At 44.1% G+C, this 20,380-nt stretch overlaps 1 protein-coding gene across 2 annotated transcripts in view; it reads left to right on the plus strand.

The window, feature by feature from the left end:
- The window catches only part of MPDZ (multiple PDZ domain crumbs cell polarity complex component), a 571,809-nt gene that overhangs the window by 403,268 nt on the left and 148,161 nt on the right, over window positions 1-20,380 (plus strand). For both annotated transcript variants that reach the window (XM_030194291.1, XM_030194292.1), the window contains 2 exons: window positions 3,091-3,201; window positions 18,678-18,837. In XM_030194291.1, the coding sequence (XP_030050151.1) occupies window positions 3,091-3,201; window positions 18,678-18,837 (271 nt within the window). The remainder of the gene's footprint in view (window positions 1-3,090; window positions 3,202-18,677; window positions 18,838-20,380) is intronic.

Raw genomic sequence — 20,380 nt, forward strand, 5'->3', positions numbered from 1 at the left:
TGGAAAGTATATGAATTTATTTGCATTCTGCAGAGGGAAATAAGTATTTGATCCCCCACCAACCAGTAAGAGATCTGGCCCCTACAGACCAGGTAGATGCTCCAAATCAACTCGTTACCTGCATGACAGACAGCTGTCGGCAATGGTCACCTGTATGAAAGACACCTGTCCACAGACTCAGTGAATCAGTCAGACTCTAACCTCTACAAAATGGCCAAGAGCAAGGAGCTGTCTAAGGATGTCAGGGACAAGATCATACACCTGCACAAGGCTGGAATGGGCTACAAAACCATCAGTAAGACGCTGGGCGAGAAGGAGACAACTGTTGGTGCCATAGTAAGAAAATGGAAGAAGTACAAAATGACTGTCAATCGACAAAGATCTGGGGCTCCACGCAAAATCTCACCTCGTGGGGTATCCTTGATCATGAGGAAGGTTAGAAATCAGCCTACAACTACAAGGGGGGAACTTGTCAATGATCTCAAGGCAGCTGGGACCACTGTCACCACGAAAACCATTGGTAACACATTACGACATAACGGATTGCAATCCTGCAGTGCCCGCAAGGTCCCCCTGCTCCGGAAGGCACATGTGACGGCCCGTCTGAAGTTTGCCAGTGAACACCTGGATGATGCCGAGAGTGATTGGGAGAAGGTGCTGTGGTCAGATGAGACAAAAATTGAGCTCTTTGGCATGAACTCAACTCGCCGTGTTTGGAGGAAGAGAAATGCTGCCTATGACCCAAAGAACACCGTCCCCACTGTCAAGCATGGAGGTGGAAATGTTATGTTTTGGGGGTGTTTCTCTGCTAAGGGCACAGGACTACTTCACCGCATCAATGGGAGAATGGATGGGGCCATGTACCGTACAATTCTGAGTGACAACCTCCTTCCCTCCGCCAGGGCCTTAAAATGGGTCGTGGCTGGGTCTTCCAGCACGACAATGACCCAAAACATACAGCCAAGGCAACAAAGGAGTGGCTCAGGAAGAAGCACATTAGGGTCATGGAGTGGCCTAGCCAGTCACCAGACCTTAATCCCATTGAAAACTTATGGAGGGAGCTGAAGCTGCGAGTTGCCAAGCGACAGCCCAGAACTCTTAATGATTTAGAGATGATCTGCAAGGAGGAGTGGACCAAAATTCCTCCTGACATGTGTGCAAACCTCATCATCAACTACAGAAGACGTCTGACCGCTGTGCTTGCCAACAAGGGTTTTGCCACCAAGTATTAGGTCTTGTTTGCCAGAGGGATTAAATACTTATTTCCCTCTGCAGAATGCAAATAAATTCATATACTTTCCACAATGTGATTTTCCGGATTTAATTTGTGATGTGCTATCTCTCACTGTTACCAATAACCTACCCTTCAATTATGGGCTGCTCATGTCTTTGTCAGTGGGCAAACTTACAAAATCAGCAAGGGATCAAATACTTATTTCCACCACTGTATGCTGTGAGGTTAAGTTATCCACCGACTCTGATGATGCCAAACCAAATAAGGGATTTGGAAGAAGTTTGCCATCCTGTAAGAGTAAGCAAACTAGATCCTCTCTCTTTCACTACAAAAAATGAAAACCTACCTATATTTTTATTTTATTTTTTTAAGAATTTGGCTTCAAAACCAGTGTGATCACAAACATGTAAAAGGAAACTTCTTTCTATTTAGGTGTCGGAGTTATGCGAGGCTTCATTTTGTTGAAAAGATGTGCAATGCCATAGGGCCTCATCTTGGTATGGACCCAGCTAATGAAAGTCGTTCTTAGCCCTGATCTGTAGGTTCAGATGTCTAACCTCGAAGTTTGTTTTTGGTTGTGATCACTTTGGCCGGTAGATTTAGCATAGTGCTTTGTATGCATCCCTAATTCCTGCTAAGGAGGTGTCTGGTTTTTACATTAATCAGTCAGTTCTACCAACATTTTTCCCCAGTCCTCACTCATCTAAATATGAACAAGTTGTACATTATTTGGATTGCAAAAGAGCATGTGGCTTTCTACCTGGAGCAAACTAAAGCATATAGGTGGTCCACCTAACTCTTTTTTTTTTCCTTTTGAGCCCAACCAATCTGGGATTGCTCTCACTAAATGAACAATTTGTAATTGAATAATAGATTGCATTTGATTTGAGAAGGTCATATAATGTTGGAGCCATAGTTGCATTTGTGTTCCATCTGAAGAGATGTCTGAAACTTCTTTTCCCCCCACCCCCCTTTTGAGCCCACCAATCTGGGATTTTTCTCACCAAATGATCAGTTTGTAATTGAATAGTACGTTTCATTTGATTTGAGAAGGGCATATATTGTTGGAAACATGGCTGCATTTGTGTCCCATCTGATGTCCACAGCTGAGGCATTTTCCATTGACCCATTCACTTAACTTATTGTTCAGACGTTGATTCCCAGTGCATCAGTAGGTTTGGTCTTCTGTGGGCCTCTTTGATGGTAGAATCCAACTACATCCTGCCTAGGATCCATTTTTAATATTATAGGTTTTCTTACATGTGTTAGGTAAAAATAATGAAAGCAAAAATGTTATGAATGAAATGTATTCCACTAGTCTTATTTTCCTCTTTTTTGTTAACTAGGGATTCTTACTTGTGTGGCTGACTCATACTGCTTGTCGTCAGAGAAAGTAAATTTGCTTGCTTGTTATAGGTGATCTCTAAGGACAAGCAGGTATATTGGCCTCACATTCTTCCTTTCCTTCCATCTTAAAGTTGTTTAAGATGGAAGTAAAGGAAGAATGAGGCCAATGTACCTCACGTTCATATTAGCTATTATATGAGACTGATAATGATTCTGTGAGGTGGCATGTGGACAGGAAAATATGTAATTACTCAGAAAACTGTTTTCTGATTTTCCTAGAATTTTCTATGGGATCATCCATGTTGGTTTCTTTGAATATCATCAACCATTGATTATCCTGTGGTCCTTTGAGAACATCTGTGCATTTACTTTGCCAAATATTTTGAAGTATTTGTGTGCCAAGATTATACATTGTCTTTTTCAAATAGCATTTAGGACCAAATTTGTAGAGTAAAAATTTTATACTTTATGAATTTCTTTGTGATGTTGATCTTAAACTTCCATTCTAGGTGGATGGAACTGACCTCAGAGATGCTAGCCATGAGCAAGCTGTGGAAGCCATTAGAAAAGCAGGCAATCCTGTAGTCTTTTTGGTACAAAGCATTATAAGCAGATCAAGGGTAAGGCTTTAAAGAATGAAATGTGTACATCTTAGAAATATTCAGCACAGCAGTATTTATTTTTAAATCTTAAAATCTAATGTATCGTAAACTACAGAGATATAGTTGACTGTACATTACTAAGAGAGAAAATAATCCATAAATATTGCTTAATCCTAGGCAATTCAGGAGTGTCTATAAACAGTGTTTATATTTTTGTGTGTGTGTGATATGCCTAATTTCTGAAATCAGTTAACTGCTATAATTACCCTTACCAGTTGGCTTCTGCCAACAGCCACATGAATGTTGGTTTATAAATACTAATGTATATGAGCAAGGAGTTTTTATGGGTAATTATATTTCTCCGAGGTCAAGCAGGCTGCTTGTTCTCACATATGGGTCGATGTCCGCGTCTGCCCAGGAATCAGCATTTTGCAAGCAAAATATTTTAAAAAGTTTTTGCCAGAGTCTTCTGGCGCGCGTGCAATGCGCACCACACATGCGCGGACTGATTTCCCGCCCGTTACATAAACGTGTTCCCTCAGTTTTCTTTTTTCCGCGTTGAGGTGCAGTAGGTTTTTATCGCCGTTCCTTTCAGGCCCAGGAAAAGAGACTTTGCAAATTTTTCGCTATTTATTCTTTATTTTGTTCTTTATTTTACTTTTTGTGCAGTTTTCACAAAAAAAAAAAAAAATCCGTAGTGTCTTTTAGATCTCTTCACTTTTTAAAGTTTCCTTTAAACAGGCACAATTGCGTCTTTTGATTTCGCCGAAGCTGTTTTTCCTTTCATGTCATTGAAGACACCCAGCGGCTTCAAACGTTGTACTCGGTGCAACCGGACCATCTCAGGTACCGATACCCACGCCTGGTGTATCCAGTGCCTTGAGCCCAACCGTAGCACAGCCGCTTGTAGTCTGTGTCTTCGTATGAAGAAACGGACCCAAGCGTTTCGAGAAGCCCAACGAAAGAAGCTTTTTGGGGCTCGGTCCGGTCCTTCGACTTCGGTACCGAGGGCGTCGGGAGCAGAGATAATGACTGCTGAGAGACCAGTTCGCGCTGGGAGCATTGAGGTATCGAGTGGGTCTCCACCTGTCTCGAGGCCTCCTGTTATGCAGGCCCCCCAAGAACCGACCTTTGTCGGACCCAGCCCCGAGAAGGCGAAAGGATTCCACGTCCTCATCGGTACCGAGGAGTCTCGATGACGGGCGTCGAGCGAAGGCGAAGAAGCACCGTCATCGTTCTCCTTGGACACGGTGCCGGGAGCTCCAGGGCCTTGAGGGAATCGGCACCCGAGAAGCGTCAGCGCTGAGAGGATCTCTCCCCCTCTATTTAGGAGGTCCCGATGCGTCGGTCTTCTGACAGCCCGGTACCTGCTCCCGAGCTTCAACAGATTCTGCCACCGGCTCCTTTACCAACCCCGCAGCCTTGTCCGACGGCGGCTCTCGACGAGCGCATCAGGACCCTGCTTCCAGAGCTTCTGGAAGGATTGCTACGCCAGTCCGCTTCGGTGTCGGGGGTGCTTGCGCCTTCCGTACTGTCTGCTGCAGCGGCATCTGGCCCTTTGCCTGTGGTGAGGTCCCCTGACATCGGTGCCACCTGTGGCATCGGTGTCGGCTGCCACCCAGGTCAACTCCCCTTCGACATCAGTGGAGGAAGCTTCACCGGAGTCCAGGCGGACGTCGACTTCTCAGCACCGCCATCGAGGACATTGTTCCTCGGCGTCAAGGCGGGCTCTGAGGGATGTCTTGTCCGATACTGAAGATGAGGGTTCGTGGGAGGAAGAGGAAGAGCCCAGGTACTTTTCTTCTGACGAGTCCTATGGGATTCCCTCTGAACCTTCCCCTCCCTATGGAGGTTGAGGATAAGCCCAGGGCAGAGATGCTCGAGGTCCTGGATTATCCTTCTGCGCCTAGAGAGGCTGCAATGGCTCCTTTGCATAATGTACTGAAGGAAGTCCTTATGCGAAACTGGTCGTTCTCTCTGTCTAATCCCATGTTCCCGAAAAAAAAACTGAATCCCAATATCAGATCCACAGTGAGCCTGGATTGCTGAGGTCTCAGCTACCTCACGATTCCATGGTGGTGGACTCCGCCCTCAAAAGAACCAAGAGCACTAGGGACTATGCCTCGGTGCCCCCAGGCAGAGAATCTAGAACCTTGGACTCCTTTGGGAGGAAGACGTACCAGGCCACTGTGCTCGCTGCCAAGATCCAGACATACCAGCTCTTCACGAGCTTCCACTTGCGGAATTCAGTGAGGCAACTCTCCAGCTTGGTTGATGGACTTCCTCTGGAGCAGGCCAAGCCTTTTCACCAGCTGGTCAGGCAGCAGAAGGCGTGTTGAAAATTCCTGGCCAGGGGTACGTTCGAAACTTTTGATGTAGCATCCAGAATCGCTGCCCAAGTTGTAGTGATCCGCAGACTCTCATGGCTGCATGTCTCTAACCTGGATTATTTGGTCCAGCAGTGGATGGTGGATGTTCCTTACCAGGGGGATAATCTTTTTGGTGAGAAAGTAGAGGATCTAGTTGACCAGATCAAGAAGCGCAATGATGCTATGGATTGTCTCTCCCTCCGGGCGTCTTCTGCTTCTACCTCCTCATCTAGGAGGTTTTTTGGAGGGAAGAGGAGTGCTCCCTATTCCTATGCTAGGCGTAAGTACACTCCTGCTTCTCGGCAGCCTGTTCAGGCTCAATCCCAGCGTGCTCATTCTTGTCAACAGTGTGCGCCTAAGGCCACTGCAGCTCCCCAGCAAAAGCAAGGGACTGGCTTTTGACTGGCTCCAGTTCAGCGTAGCCTCAGTAAAAATGTCCGTACCGGATGACTTGCCGGTTGGGGGGAGGTTAATGTTTTTTCACCAAAGGTGGCCTCTTATAACCTCCGACCGGTGGGTTCTTCAAATTGTCCAGTTAGGATACACCCTCAATCTGGAATCCAAACCTCCAAATTGCCCACCGGGAGCTCAGTCCTACAGCTCCCAGCACAAGCAGGTACTTGCAGAGGAACTCTCTGCCCTTCTATAGGCCCAAGCGGTTGAACCCGTTCCACCGGGGAAGAAGGGCTGGGATTCTATTCCAGGTACTTCGTTGTTCAAAAGAAAACAGGGGGGATGCGTCCCATCCTAGACCTAAGGGCCCTGAACAAATTTCTTATCCGAGAAAAGTTCAGGATTGTTTCCCTAGGCACCCTTCTTCCCATGATTCAGGACTTAAAGGATGCTTACACACACATCTTGATACTTCCAGCTCACAGGAATTATCTTTGATTTCGGCTGGGAACACAGAACTTTCAGTACCGTGTACTGCCTTTTGGCCTGGAGTCTGTGCCCAGAGTGTTTACCAAATGCCTAGCTGTAGTCGCAGCGTCGCTATGCAGACTGGGAGTGCATGTGTTTCCTTATCTCGATGATTGGCTGGTGAAGAGTCCATGCGAATGACTATTCAGGTGCTGGAGCTACTGGGGTTCGTCATAAATTATCCCAAGTCCCATCTCGCCCCAGTCCAAAAATTGGATTCATTGGAGTTCTGCTGAACACTCAGACAGCTCGAGCTTATCTCCCCGAGGCAAGGGCGGACAACCTTCTGGCCCTGGTGTCCATGGTTCGAGCATCTCAGCAGGTCACCGCTCGGCAGATATTGAGACTTCTGGGTGACATGGCCTCCACAGTTAATGTAACGCCCATGGCACGTCTACTTATGAGATCAGCTCAATGGACCCTAGCTTCCCAGTGGTTTCAAGCTGTGGGGAATCTAGAGGATGTAATCCAACTATCCACCGACTTTCAGAATTCTCTTCAGTGGTGGACGTTTCTTTCCAATTTGACCTTGGGACTACCATTCCCTCAACCAAGGAAAGTGCTGCAGACGGATACATCTCTCCAGGGGTGGGGAGCTCATGTAGACGGGCTCCACACTCAGGGAGCCTGGTCCTTTCAGGAAAGAGGTCTGCAGATCAACCTTCTGGAATTAAGAGCGGTCTGGAACGCTCTAAATGCTTTCAGCGATCGGCTGTCCAACCGAGTTATCTTAATTCAGACAGACAATCAGGTTGCAATGTTTTACACCAAAAAGCAGGGGGCACCGGATCTCGGCTTCTGTGTCAGGAAGCCATCCAGATGTGGCTTTGGGCTTGTCACAGCATTTCCCAACTGTGAGTCTCCCGGCAGCGGCGTTAAGTATGGCTTATGGCGCCGTCCAGAGGTCGGAGCCCCCCTGCCATGCTTACCGGGTTGCGCCGGCCCTGTTGGCATTGAAAAATGCAAGCAGACTGGTCCTACCAGAAGTCTCCCTCACACAACGACAGCTCCAGACCTGCTGGAAAATTTTGCACATTGAAAGTAGACGGTCCTTTCTGTTTCAAGTTTATTTAGATGTACTAGTCCGCCTGCTGGTGTACTATCTAGGTGGCTTACAATTTATTCAAAAGATTAGAAAACAATAAAATGTGCGTATAGGCAGACAATTTAAAGTGGTGAAAGGGAGAGGAACTCCATGTTTTCAAGTAAAAGAGGGGGAAGGAGAAAACGATTAGAATGCACTTGGTAGTTCAGCTGGGCGCTCTTCAAAAAAGAGATTTAACTGAAAGCGTCTTTAGTTCAGATTTGAAGGTTAAGAGTGAGGTCTGATGTCACAAAGAGGTGGACAGAAGATTCCCGAGATGTGAGCTTTGAACTGAAAATAGTGAGATTCGAATGTGCTCACGGCTAATTTGTTTATAGGTCGTAACAATAAGTAGGTTTTGAACCTGTGAACAAAGAGAATGCAATGGAGAGCACGGGAGCAGAAAGCGGTAAAGAGGTTCCTTTGTAGCTAAGACCTTGAAAACTGTGAATCACTCGGAAATGTCTGTTCATCACTCAGCATGCTCATTTTAATACTAATGAGCTCTTTGTAATAGATTTGCATAGGATTATCGTTACCTGCTACCCCGGATGGTAAAAACCACACAGAACCCCTTTGTGCATTAGATGCTGAATAACGTGATCGCTAGACTGGCTAGAACCAGTTTAAATCAGACGTTGCTAGCACAGTAAGCTTTGAGCATCAGCCCCTGAGATGAGGTATGTTTTCGGGACACCTGGGAAGGCTCGAGATTTCAAAGAGTGTCATACAATGCCCTAATTGACAAAATTAGCAACAAACAATGAAGACATCACCCAGCTGTTTGGTGATTCTTATGTTTTAAGAGAGTGCCTGTTTCAGGTTGACATCTTTACTTTCTCACCTCTCCATCTTTCACCCAATTAATACTTAATTCTCAGTCACATTTACAATTTCCCAGCACTCCATCTGTTTTATTAGTTCCAAGGATTAATCCCAACCTTCCTCCCACATCTGTTTCATACCTACTCCTCCTGCAAGTTTTCCTCATCATTCTCTCTCTTTTCTTAAAATGCTGTAGATCCTCTACTAAGCAGTGATTAACACAAGTCCAGTCTAGCCATAATAAATAGCAAGTTTCTCTAGCAGCCACAATACCTCCATATCATCAATTGGCAATTCCTTTACTTATTGATGGCTCATTGTTGCTGCACATCTGTTGTTCAAGTTAAGTGTGGCTGCCTGCTTAGAGCAGGGGCTTCCTTGAGTTCCTGAAATCTCCTGCAGCAGATCACTGTTGGCATTCTGAATAAAAGCACTCCAAAAAAAAATGTTGTTTATGTTTTCAGTGTTGAGCATTCTAAGCTATTTTTTTTTCTTTGAGTAAAGAATGTATACAAAAATACACTGAATCATATTTGCATTCAGCTGAACTTCCTCATTATAGGTATGATGTGTTTATTTATCATTCATTTACTATGTATCACTTCCTCTTTGTAGATTAAGAGTATGATATTTATAGATTAGTCCTCGTTTAACTTTTGTTCTCCAGCCCGAGTCTTTGTTTTGTGCTTCATCATCTATTTTTTTTCCGTGGACAGAATTCCACTAACCCATTTTACCATCAGTCATCTCAGGTAATATTGCTTGCAGAGTATTACTAAATTGAGTTTTTGCAATTAGCTTGTTCTTGAATGATAGCAATGCTGCTTTATAAGTTGTTTGATATCTGGATGATGCTTTGCTGTGGTTCTCTCCCTTGCTCCTACGCTCTTTGTTATGACCCCTTTTCCTGTTTAAAAACACAAAGGTAACTGAGTTCATTTGTAAAAAGCATACACATTCTTTGCTCTTTGAAGAGAATTTTCAAAATATGTGCATACTTCCATTTTGAACATTATTTCAAGGTATTTATGTACTAACATTTACACCTACAGTACATTTGACTGTACACCAGTTTGCTGGGTTAATTTATTGAATATGCAGAACAGAGCATTCTCACAATTGGGTGATATCACCAACAGAGCACCAAGTCAAATGCTGCCCAGCATACAAAACATTCCTGAAGCCTTTGGCAGGTCTGACTGCACATGCGCAAGTGCCTCCTCACCAGGGATACTCATACGGGATTCCTCAATTTCATCTTTTCCCCTGGAACTGATCAGCTGTGTTGCCTCTTATCTGATGTGTTTTTTTTCTCTGGTATTTTTTTTGCTGCTTTCCTGTACTTACCATAAGTAGCAGGACACTTATTTCTTGTTTTATTTAATTTTTTTCCCTCCTTGCTTAATTTCTAGATTTTGCAGCCTGTTTTTAAATTTTTTGTGGCGTGTGGCCTCCCTTGTAAAGGGAACAAAAGGGAGGAGGAGGAGAAACCTCATGTGGATGTAGACAATGAACAAGAGAGTGAGGACAACTCAAAGAGGATGTCAAGAAGTCTTTAATGTGAACAGCTAAAAATCGACCCAACACTGCCATGTTTTGGCACCAGGACCTGCATCAGGGGTCAAATGTGTCTAAAGAATGAAAATAAAAATCAATAACGTAAGAAATAGAAATCGATAGCATAAGTAATAACAAATGCAAACATATATACAGTATGGGTTAAGCTTTCCTGCCACATCACACGAGGTGTATTTATACTTCATTTACAAGATACCGATTGGTGTATACACACAGTCCTAAGTGCAACCATTACCGATTATTATTATTTTATATTACCTTTTTACTTTTACATTATGTTCTTAACTTGGTATGCTTTATATGTTAATCATCCATATATTAGCATTTATTTATTGTTCTGTAACATTTTATTATTAGTTTTATCAGGTTAACATTGTTGTCCTTTTCATTTGTATTGTATGAAGGTTATTGTTCCTATAACATTTTTTTATTTGCATACACGCATTTTTTACCTTATGGTCCTTTTCAGAGTTCTTTTAATCTATGTGATTCATTTTTTATGATATTGTCCTATATTTTACACTATATGTATGTTTGCATTTGTTATTACTTACGTTATCGATTTCTGTTTCTTACGTTATTGATTTTTATTTTCATTTATTTTCACTTTTTAGATACATTTGACCCTCATGCAGGCCTTGGTGCTGAAACATGGTCATGTCGGGTCGATTTTTAGCTGTTCACATTAAAGACTTCTTGGCATCCTCTTTGAGTTGTCCTCACTCTCTTGTTCATCATTCACTTCCTTGTAAAGGCCCATACAGTCGAACCCATCCCACCAGAGGAAGAAGGGAAGGGATTCTGTTCCAAGTACTTCCTCGTGCACAAGAAAATGGGGGGGGGGGGGGGGGGGGGGGATTTCATCCTATCCTAGACCTCAGGGCCATGGTTAAAGAAGCTTCAGGATGATTTTCCTTGGGCACCCTTCTTCCTATTATTCAGGAAAATGATTGATATGCTGTCTGGACTTAAAGGATGCTTACACCCATATTCAGATATATCCCAGTCACAGGAAGTATCTAAGATTTTAGGTAGGGAAGCATGTACCATGTCCTGCCTTTTGGCCTCACTCTGCTCATAGTAACATAGTAGATGACGGCAGAAAAAGACCTGCACGGTCCATCTAGTCTGCCCAACAAGATAAACTCATATGTGCTACTTCTTGTGTATACCTTACCTTGATTTGTATCTGCCATTTTCAGGACACTGAAAATGCTCCCAGAGTCTTCTCAAAATGCTTAGCAATAGTCACAGTGTCGCTATGCAGACTGGGATTTTGTGTTTACTTATCTGGACAATTGTCTGCTCAAGTGGACATCAAAGGAAGGTGTTGGAGTTATTAGGGTTCATAAGCAACTACTGCAAGTCCCATTTACATCCCGTTCAGCAATTGGAGTACATAGAAGCTCTGTTCGACACAGTTCAGGCTCAAGCCTACCTTCCTCATGTACGGGCGGATGCCCTCATCTGCATTGCCACTGAGGTTCAACACAGCCTGCAAGTCACAACTTGGCAGATGTTGAGGTTGCTAGGCCACATAACCTCCACAGTTCATGTCACACCAATGGCATGTCTCCATTTGCAGGGCACCAAGTAGACCCAGGCTTCCCAGTGGTGTAGTGCCATATGGCATCTGAAGGATGCCATATCAGTCACCCAGATTTGCAACAATCTCTTCTCTGGTGGTCAGTTTGGACCATTATGACTCGAGAACTTTCATTCCAAATTCCTCCTCTGAAGAAAATTCTAACCACAGATGTATCCAACCTAGGATGGAGTGCTTAGGTAGATGGGCTTCACACTCAAGGTCACTGGTCCAAGTCAGGATTCTCAACTTCATATCAATCTCTTGGGGCTGCGGGCAATTTGGAATGCTCTAAGGACTTTCAGAGATTGGCTGTTGAACCGAATATATGTAAACGATCTTCCTCTAGACGAACTTGGTGAAAAGAGGAGGACATCCATTAGGCCAGTGGTTCCCAAACCTGGTCCTGGAGGCACCCCAGCCAGTCAGGTTTTCAGTATATCCACAATGAATATTCATGAGATAAATTTGCATGCAGTGGATGCAAATCTCTCACATTATTAATTCATGACTTTTATATCTCACATTAGCCTGAAATAGACTCAAGTTCAATGTGACTTACAAGCAAACAATAAAATGAATACAACATAATAATATACAGAATATAAAACAAATTAAAATAAGTTCAAGAAGCAAATTAATACATATACAATAAGTAACCAGGGATTTCAATTACCTCAAGGACAAATAATTAAGAGTGGATAGGTGAGAGCATAATTAGGCAGGACTAGATGGGAAATGAGATTAAGAAAAGGGTGTGGGTATCCAGAAAACCTGACTAGATGAGGTGCCTCCAGGACCAGACTTAAGAACCACTGCATTAGGCATCAGTACTCTGGATGGGCGATACATTTTTGACCATTGCTACTTGCCTAAAGGTGTTAAAGTCTAACAGTAAGTAATATCTTAAATTGAATTTACCAAACAATTCGAAACCAGTGACGTTTTAAAAGTTGAGGGGTAATATAATTGTAATGCCTCCGCCCACCCATGGTACGTGGGCCGAATGCCTATACGTCTGTTATTGCCTACCCGATGGTGTGGTCCAAGTATCTATGAACCTGTCACCGCCACCCAATGGGGTGGGCCAAGTATCCATGAACCTGTCACCGCCCACCTGATGGTGTGGATTGAGAATCTGCGAACTTGTCAGTCTTGTTCGCACAGAAATTTCTGGTTTTCTCATAATCAATTAGATCCTTGCCTCCATGCTGTTATTAGAGGGCCTCCGTCCAGTCAGGCCTTACTCCTCCTAGGGTTCAGTTCAAAGCAGCAGTGTCCAACAAAGTTCAAACAGTTCAGTATTATATATCTAAGCATCAACTATCCAGGAAGCTGGCCTTCTCTCTCTCTTATTCACTGAGAGCACACACAAGGATCCAGACAAAACCCATGTAGCTTTGCCTTCAGCTACCACCTTCCTCCTGGCAGCCTTTTAAGCTACTTCCAAAAAAACAAAAGAAAAACACACCAAAAAATAAGTATATAAATCTCTCTTGAATATTCCTTGTGGATATCCTGAAAAACCTGACTGGGAAATCCCAAAACAGATTTGGGAATCATTGACATAGGCTGTTGAGAGACAACATACAAGTAACATATTCACCATAAGCCTTTATAAAATTACTCCAGGAAAAATAGGTACACCCGATTACACCTGCTCTGAGAGGCATAATTCTATGTGTGATTGTGCTGAAGAGAATAGGCGTATATGCATGAATTTTATAAAGCACACGTGAAGGATAATTTTTAGGTACCAAGATTACACATATTTGTAGCCTATTATATAAAGGAAAGTAGTTGCCTACTTTTCTGTAAGGAATACTAGTGTAATAGATCAAATACAGTTCCTGTATTTTAGATGGAAGCACTTACACCAGAGCTAGTATAAATGTTAGTGCTTGGATTTTAAGAGTACATGCATAGATTGTAGCGTTTTATAATCTATATCAGTAAATGTGCCCCCCCCACAAGCTCCATCCATATGTAAAGTATGTGCATCATTGACTATTAGTGCATTCTTATAGAATAGTGTGTAGCCAGAAATGGTCATTTAAGTGGATATGTTTTTGTATATATGTAAATGACTAGAATACCGGTATTATGCATGTTCTTGGCAGCTCTTTATAGAGTTACTCTCATAGCACCAATTCCTTCACACAGCTATTCTTTACCTCCAGAAATGCGTACAGGTACATCCCATAAAAGTAGGTGATCTCTATCTTTTCAAATATTTTCTACATGTCTGTACCACAGGGCAATCTTGTAAGAGCCCATTTGAATGCATAAAACATAGCTATGCACACTCAAGTCCCTTTATAAATTTACCCCCCTGAATCGAAGAAGACCTAAAGTGAGTAAGTGTAAAATAGAAAACAAGGTTTTGCGGTTCTAAATTGGTACCTATTAAGCCCTATGAAGCTCACAAAGTTGTAGTTGTAGTCTAATTTAATCTGAGCCAAATTTCAAATGTGAGTTAGTTTTAGTCAGTTTAAAAAATACACTGTATTTTATAGCCTTCCAGCAGAATGCAGTAGCTTATCTTTGATATAAATATGAATCAGTTTTCAGAGCAGAGTGTTGCCACTTCCCTATGACAGACCTAATGGGAAATTTAGATAATCAGATGGAAGACTGTATTAGCTGTAACCCATATGAAATTTTATGATATCAATCTTGAAAAATAAAAAAAATATCTCAGACTCTAAAAATTCTACAAGAGAATTAAAATGATTGATTGGCATCCTGTGAGTTTTGCCATGAAGCTATAGAAATTCTAAAACTTATTAATATCATGTTCTGATTGCATATTCTGTAAATCCAAATCAAGTATTCAGAACATTGAACTACTTACAGGAGTCTACTTGAGGAGACTTATCACTGAATACAAAAAAGATCTTTGTCCTTACCAAGGAAGTAGAGGGATTCTGTGGGCCTTATATTTAAAAGTACAGCATTAGTTGTCTTTTAAAAATAGGGTCCTATCGAATTGTTCGCTTGTTTCCATGTAATATGTGTTAGTTCAGAACTCCTTGTTCTAAACTGGAGCTTTTCATTTTAATTTCAAGATTTGGAGAATGCCAGAGCACTCATACAATTTTTAGTAATGGATCTGCCATTAGATGTACTTGTATAACAAGCGAAGATCACTGTTAATTTGATATTTTCTCCGAGGACAAGCAGGCTGCTTGTTCTCACTGATGGGTGACGTCCGCGGCAGCCCCTCCAATCGTTGATCTTCCCTAGCAAAGACGTTTGCTAGGCCTCGCGCACGCACGCACACTGCTCATGCGCGACCATCTTCCCGCTCGAACTCGCTCGTGTTCGTCAGTCTTATTTTTTTCCGCGCGCGGGACGGCCGTGTTTATCGTCGTTCTGTGCCCTGAGGGAGACCCCCTTGCTTTTCTTGCATCCTTCCGTTTCGCAAGTCTTCTTTTTTTGTACTACTTCGCGTGTTCTTTAAAAAAGAAAACTTTCCTTTATTTTCGAGTTCTTTTTCCCGTACACGTTTCCTTTCGCTTTCGATAGCGGCCCTGTTGGCCGCCCGTACAGGTTTTTCTCCCTTTTTATTTTTGGTGCCTTTGCCATCATCGCGAATTTTGATTTCGCCGGCGTGATTTTTCCGCCCATGTCATCGAAGCCTCCCAGTGGCTTCAAGAAGTGCACCCAGTTCAACCGGGCTATCTCGCTCACTGATAGGCATGCTTCGTGCCTTCAGTGTCTGGGGGCTGGGCACCATCCTCAGGCCTGTACTCTCTGTTGTTTGTTAAAAAAGAGAACTCAGGCAGCGAGATTGGCCCAGTGGACCGTTCTGTTCGGGGCCTCGCCTGGTGTTTCGATGGTCTCAGTATCGAGGTCATCGGCCGGTGCATCGACGTCAGCGGTACCGAGGTCATCGACTGGTGCTCCAGCATCTACGGTACCGAGATCATCGTTGGTACTGATGTCGTCGGAGGGTGCATCTTCGTCCGGAGTGCAGGTGAGGGCTGTCCATTCCCCTGCTGTTGGCAGTGAACCCTCGAGTAGGTCTCCCCCTGCCTCGAGGGCTCCTGCGGTACAGCCTCCCCCCCCCCCCCCCCCCCCGGGATCGACATTCTTCGGCCCCGGCCCCGAGGAAGAGGCACTTGGATTCGACGTCCTCGTCGGTACCGGGAGGTTCCGGTGACATGCTTCGTGTGAAGGCAAAGAAGCATCGGCACCGGTCACCTTCCCGTCGTGGTACCGAGAGCTCTGGGTCGCCGAGGGAGTCGGCACCCACTAGGCATTGATGCCGGGAGGACCGCTCACCCTCTATTCAGGAGGTGTCGATGCGCTCTACCCTGGACAGCCCGGTACCACCTCCGCGCCCCGAGCAGATTCTCAGTTCGTCGCCTGTACCGGACTCCCAGCCTTCCTCGACAGCCGCTCTAAGCGAGAGCCTCAGGGCCATCCTTCCAGGGATCCTGGAGGAGCTGTTGCGCCCTTCTCCGGTACCGGGGGTGCTTGCGCCGCCGGTGCTGTCGAGTGAGGCGACGGCTGGCCCCTTGCCCGTCGTGAGGTCTCCGGTGCTGGTACCGCTTGCGGTGCCCGCGTCGGCTGCCTCCCAAGCAGACTCTCTGAAGACGTCGATGGAGGGAGCTTCATCGCCGCCGATGCGGGAGTCTACTTCTTGACGTTCCCACCGTAGCCATGTGTCTACGGAGTCGAGGCGGGCACGGCTTCGGACAGAGGTTCATGAACTAGTGTCCGACACCGACGGTGAGGCCTCGTGGGAAGCAGAGGAAGACGTCAGATATTTCTCAGATGATGAGTCTGACGGTCTTCTTTCTGATCCCACTCCCTTCCCTGAAAGACAGCTTTCTCCTCCTGAGAGTCTATCTTTCGCGGCCTTTGTCCGGGAAATGTCTACGGCAATTCCTTTCCCTGTGGTTACGGAGGATGAGCCAAGGGCAGAAATGTTTGAGCTTTTGGACTATCCTTCACCACCTAAGGAAGCGTCCACAGTACCTATGCATCATGTCTTCAAGAAGACACTGCTGGAGAACTGGGCGAAGCCACTAACTAATCCCCACATTCCCAAGAAGATCGAGTCCCAGTATCGGATCCATGGGGACCCTGAGTTGAGGCGGACTCAGTTGCCTCACGACTCTGGGGTTGTGGATCTGGCTCTTAAGAAGGTCAAGAGTTCTAGAGAGTATGCTTTGGCGCCCCGGGGCAAAGACTCTAAAACCTTGGATTCTTTTGGGAGGAAGGCCTACCATTCCTCAATGCTCGTAGCCAAAATCCAGTCTTACCTGCTCTACACAAGCATTCATATGCGGAACAATGTGCGGCAGTTGGCGGACTTGGTGGATAAGCTCCCTTCTGAGCAAGCCAAGCCTTTTCAGCAGGTGGTCAGACAGCTGAAGGCGTGTCGTAAATTTCTGGCCAGGGGGGTTTACGATACTTTTGATGTCGCGTCCAGGGCCGCTGCTCAAGGTCTGGTGATGCGCAGACTCTCATGGCTGCGTGCCTCCGACCTGGAAAATAGGATTCAGCAGCGGATTACGAATTCTCCTTGCCGGGGGGATAATATTTTTGGTGAAAAGGTCGAACAGGTGGTAGAGCAGCTCCACCAGCGGGACACCGCTTTCGACAAATGTTTCCGCCGGGCGCCTTTAACATCTACCTCAACTAGTAGATGTTTTTTATGGCGGAAGAAGGACTGTTACCTATTCTTCTAATAGGCGTAGGTACAATCCTCCCTCTCGCCAGCCTGCTGCCCAGGCCAAGCCCCAGCGCGCTCGTTCTTGTCAACAGCGTGCGACTCAGCAGGCCCCTGCGGCTCCCCAGCAAAAGCAAGGGGCGGGCTTTTGACTGGCTCCAGCAGAGCATAGCCGAAGTCAAAGTGTCTGTGCCAGACAATCTGTCGGTCAGGGGCAGGTTAAAATGTTTTCACCAAAGGTGGGTTCTCCAAATAGTCCGGCTGGGATACTCCCTCAATTTGGTTTCCAAGCCTCCAAATTGCCCACCGGGAGCTCAATCCTTAAGCTTCCAGCACAAGCAGGTACTTGCAGAGGAACTCTCCGCCCTTCTCAGCGCCAATGTGGTTGAGCCCGTGCCACCCGGGCAAGAAGGGCTGGGATTCTATTCCAGGTACTTTGTGGAAAAGAAAACAGGGGAGATGCATCCCATCCTAGACCTAAGGGCCCTGAACAAATATCTGGCCCGAGAAAAGTTCAGGATGCTTTCCCTGGGCACCCTTCTTCCCATGATTCAGAACAACGATTGGCTATGCTCTCTGGACTTAAAGGATGCTTACACTCATATCCCGATACTGCCAGCCCACAGACAGTATCTGGGAACACGGCACTTTCAGTAATGTGTGCTACCCTTTGGTCTCGCCTCTGCGCCCAGGGTGTTCACAAAATGCTTGGCTGTAGTAGCGGCGTCTACGCAAACTGGGGATGGTAGGGAAGGGAAGATCTTTGTTTTATGTTTTTGTAAGATGTTGTTGAATTGTGTGACCTGCTTAGACTTGCAGGGACAGTGTGGCATAGAAATTTAGTAAATCAATAAATTTCTAATTTTTGGTCCTTTATTCTGTAATTGATGAGGGTTGGTCTGTGGTCTGCATGTGATCGAGCAGGTGAGAGTTGCTGCTGGTATGTGGTTTGTATGGGAAACCAATGATGAAAAATTGTGGTAGTAAGCTGACATTTTGCTTGCTTGAAAGATACCACTTCAGATGGTTCCCTAACACTTATTTCAAAAGTTTATATTGTAGGCATCTGTATTTATTTAAGGTGGCAGGTGTTTCTCTAGTGCCCACCCATCCAACCTGTTGGCCCACCCAAAAATTGCCTTCTGGCTACGCCACTGCTGCAAAGGACATATTATAGAGGTACTGCAGTTGGTATATAAAAGACATCATTCTCTGGGAAGAGAAAAAAAAACCTCATTCACTTTCTCCAGACTAGCTGCGTGTCTGCTAAGAAGGTTAATGTTATTTTTGTCCTTTAAAGATTGCAAATCCAGTTGTACCTTAAAATGACAATTCTGTTTCTTGTATTTTTCCATAGAACTTGCATCTGTATTATGTGAATGCTTGTCATATCTCAGTGTTTTCCAGTTCCAAAGGCTGGTTATCATAGCATTGTCTTGTTCTTTACAGGCATCCAGTCAGTCTGATTCAGAACCAGAACAGACTTCATTTTGTAATTTGCCCCTGCCTCCTCCTTCAGAATTTTCTGGAATGAGCAGTGATCTTGCACAGTCAACCTGCAGCATTATCTCAGAAGACCCAGAAGTAGATGAGTTTAGCTACAGCTGGAGTAAGTGAAGTATAGAAGATATAAATTGCCCAGTATTAGTAAGAGTAGGGCTAAATTTTCAAAAATATACATGAGAAATTTCAGTAACCATTTCTGCATGTAATAGTGTCATATGCACAGATATGTGCACAAATATCTCAAACTGCAATTCAGAGATTACAATCCAAAATACTACTGCAAAAATTGTATTAGAGAAACGCAGATGGGAAAGAGCAAATCCTCTGTGTTAATTACATTGGCTTCCAGTGTTGGCACAAATTGATTTTAAAATTTTATGCTTTTTTAAATGTTGTTTGGTTAATTTCCATTTTATTTGGAAAAATATCGAGTCACAAAATTTGGTCTGAGATCTAAGAGATTAGTACATTTGAGCCAATTTAAATTACGATCAGCCATTATTTTCAGGAATCAAGAGGTTTCTAGGTGCAGTGATGGCAGATTTATGGAATTCCATGCCATATGAATTAAGATGCAGGTAGATTATTTGAGATTTAGAAAAGCTTTGAAAACTGTAAAGTATTTATAATTTTTTTTACTACTGTAATTGCTGAATTGAGCAAATTATTCTGTTTTTTAACCATCTTTTTATATAAACCATTATCTTTGTGGTTAGACAGTATATAAATACTATGTTATGTGTGTGTGTGTGTGTGTGTGTGTGTGTGTGTGTGTGTGTGTGTGTGTGTGTGTGTGTGTGTATAGATATAAATAAATAATGTTGGATTCACTGGTGCAGACAGGTTGTGATTCCCATGGTAATTAGCATGTAAACAATGCTATTTTGTAAATAGGGGCCCAGACTGTACATGAAGCGACAGATGATGAATGGGACAGCTGGTGGTGATGTGTCTTACACATGGTCATAGAGTATTGGTGGGATTTGAACCCTGACTCCCCTGGTTCTCAGCTTGATGCTCTATCCACCAAGCAGTAATACTACTATACATGGATGAAATCAAGAAAAAGTGATGCAACTTTGCATAAAATAATGTGAATAAAAAACATAGCAATGAAGAAAAAAATATTGTGCCACCTTGGGAAACGTTACATGTGGACCTCAAACCTTTCTCTTGAATCCAAACTGAGTCAATTTCTGGATCTGTATAACAGAATAATTTATTACTTTAAAGTTTTATATGCTATTTCAAGTTAACAAAAACTATTGAAGTGGTTTACAGTTATAATCACCCTACCCACCCATCCCAAATGCTTACAAACAATATTAAAGACCATTTATCTCCCAAGGATGCCCCACTCCACCTTTACATAGCAGCAAATAAGTAGGATATGCCCTAGCAATAAACAATAAAGTCCTTGCTTCTATCTGACTGCACTGACCGCCCCAGCTTGCTCCAGGTAAGGAACAGACATCTAGTGCGCCCTCTTAATACAAAGTTTTTTAACATTTTTATTTCTCATTATCAGAATAAATGTACAAGTTAAACCACTTGTGACAGAAAAGCAGAAAGAAACAATTTACAAAGGGGTTCTTTTAGTAAAGCACACTAACAGATTTAGCGCACACTAATAATTAGCGTGCACT

Source organism: Microcaecilia unicolor, chromosome 2, assembly GCF_901765095.1.
Source record: "Microcaecilia unicolor chromosome 2, aMicUni1.1, whole genome shotgun sequence".
Taxonomy (NCBI): domain Eukaryota; kingdom Metazoa; phylum Chordata; class Amphibia; order Gymnophiona; family Siphonopidae; genus Microcaecilia; species Microcaecilia unicolor.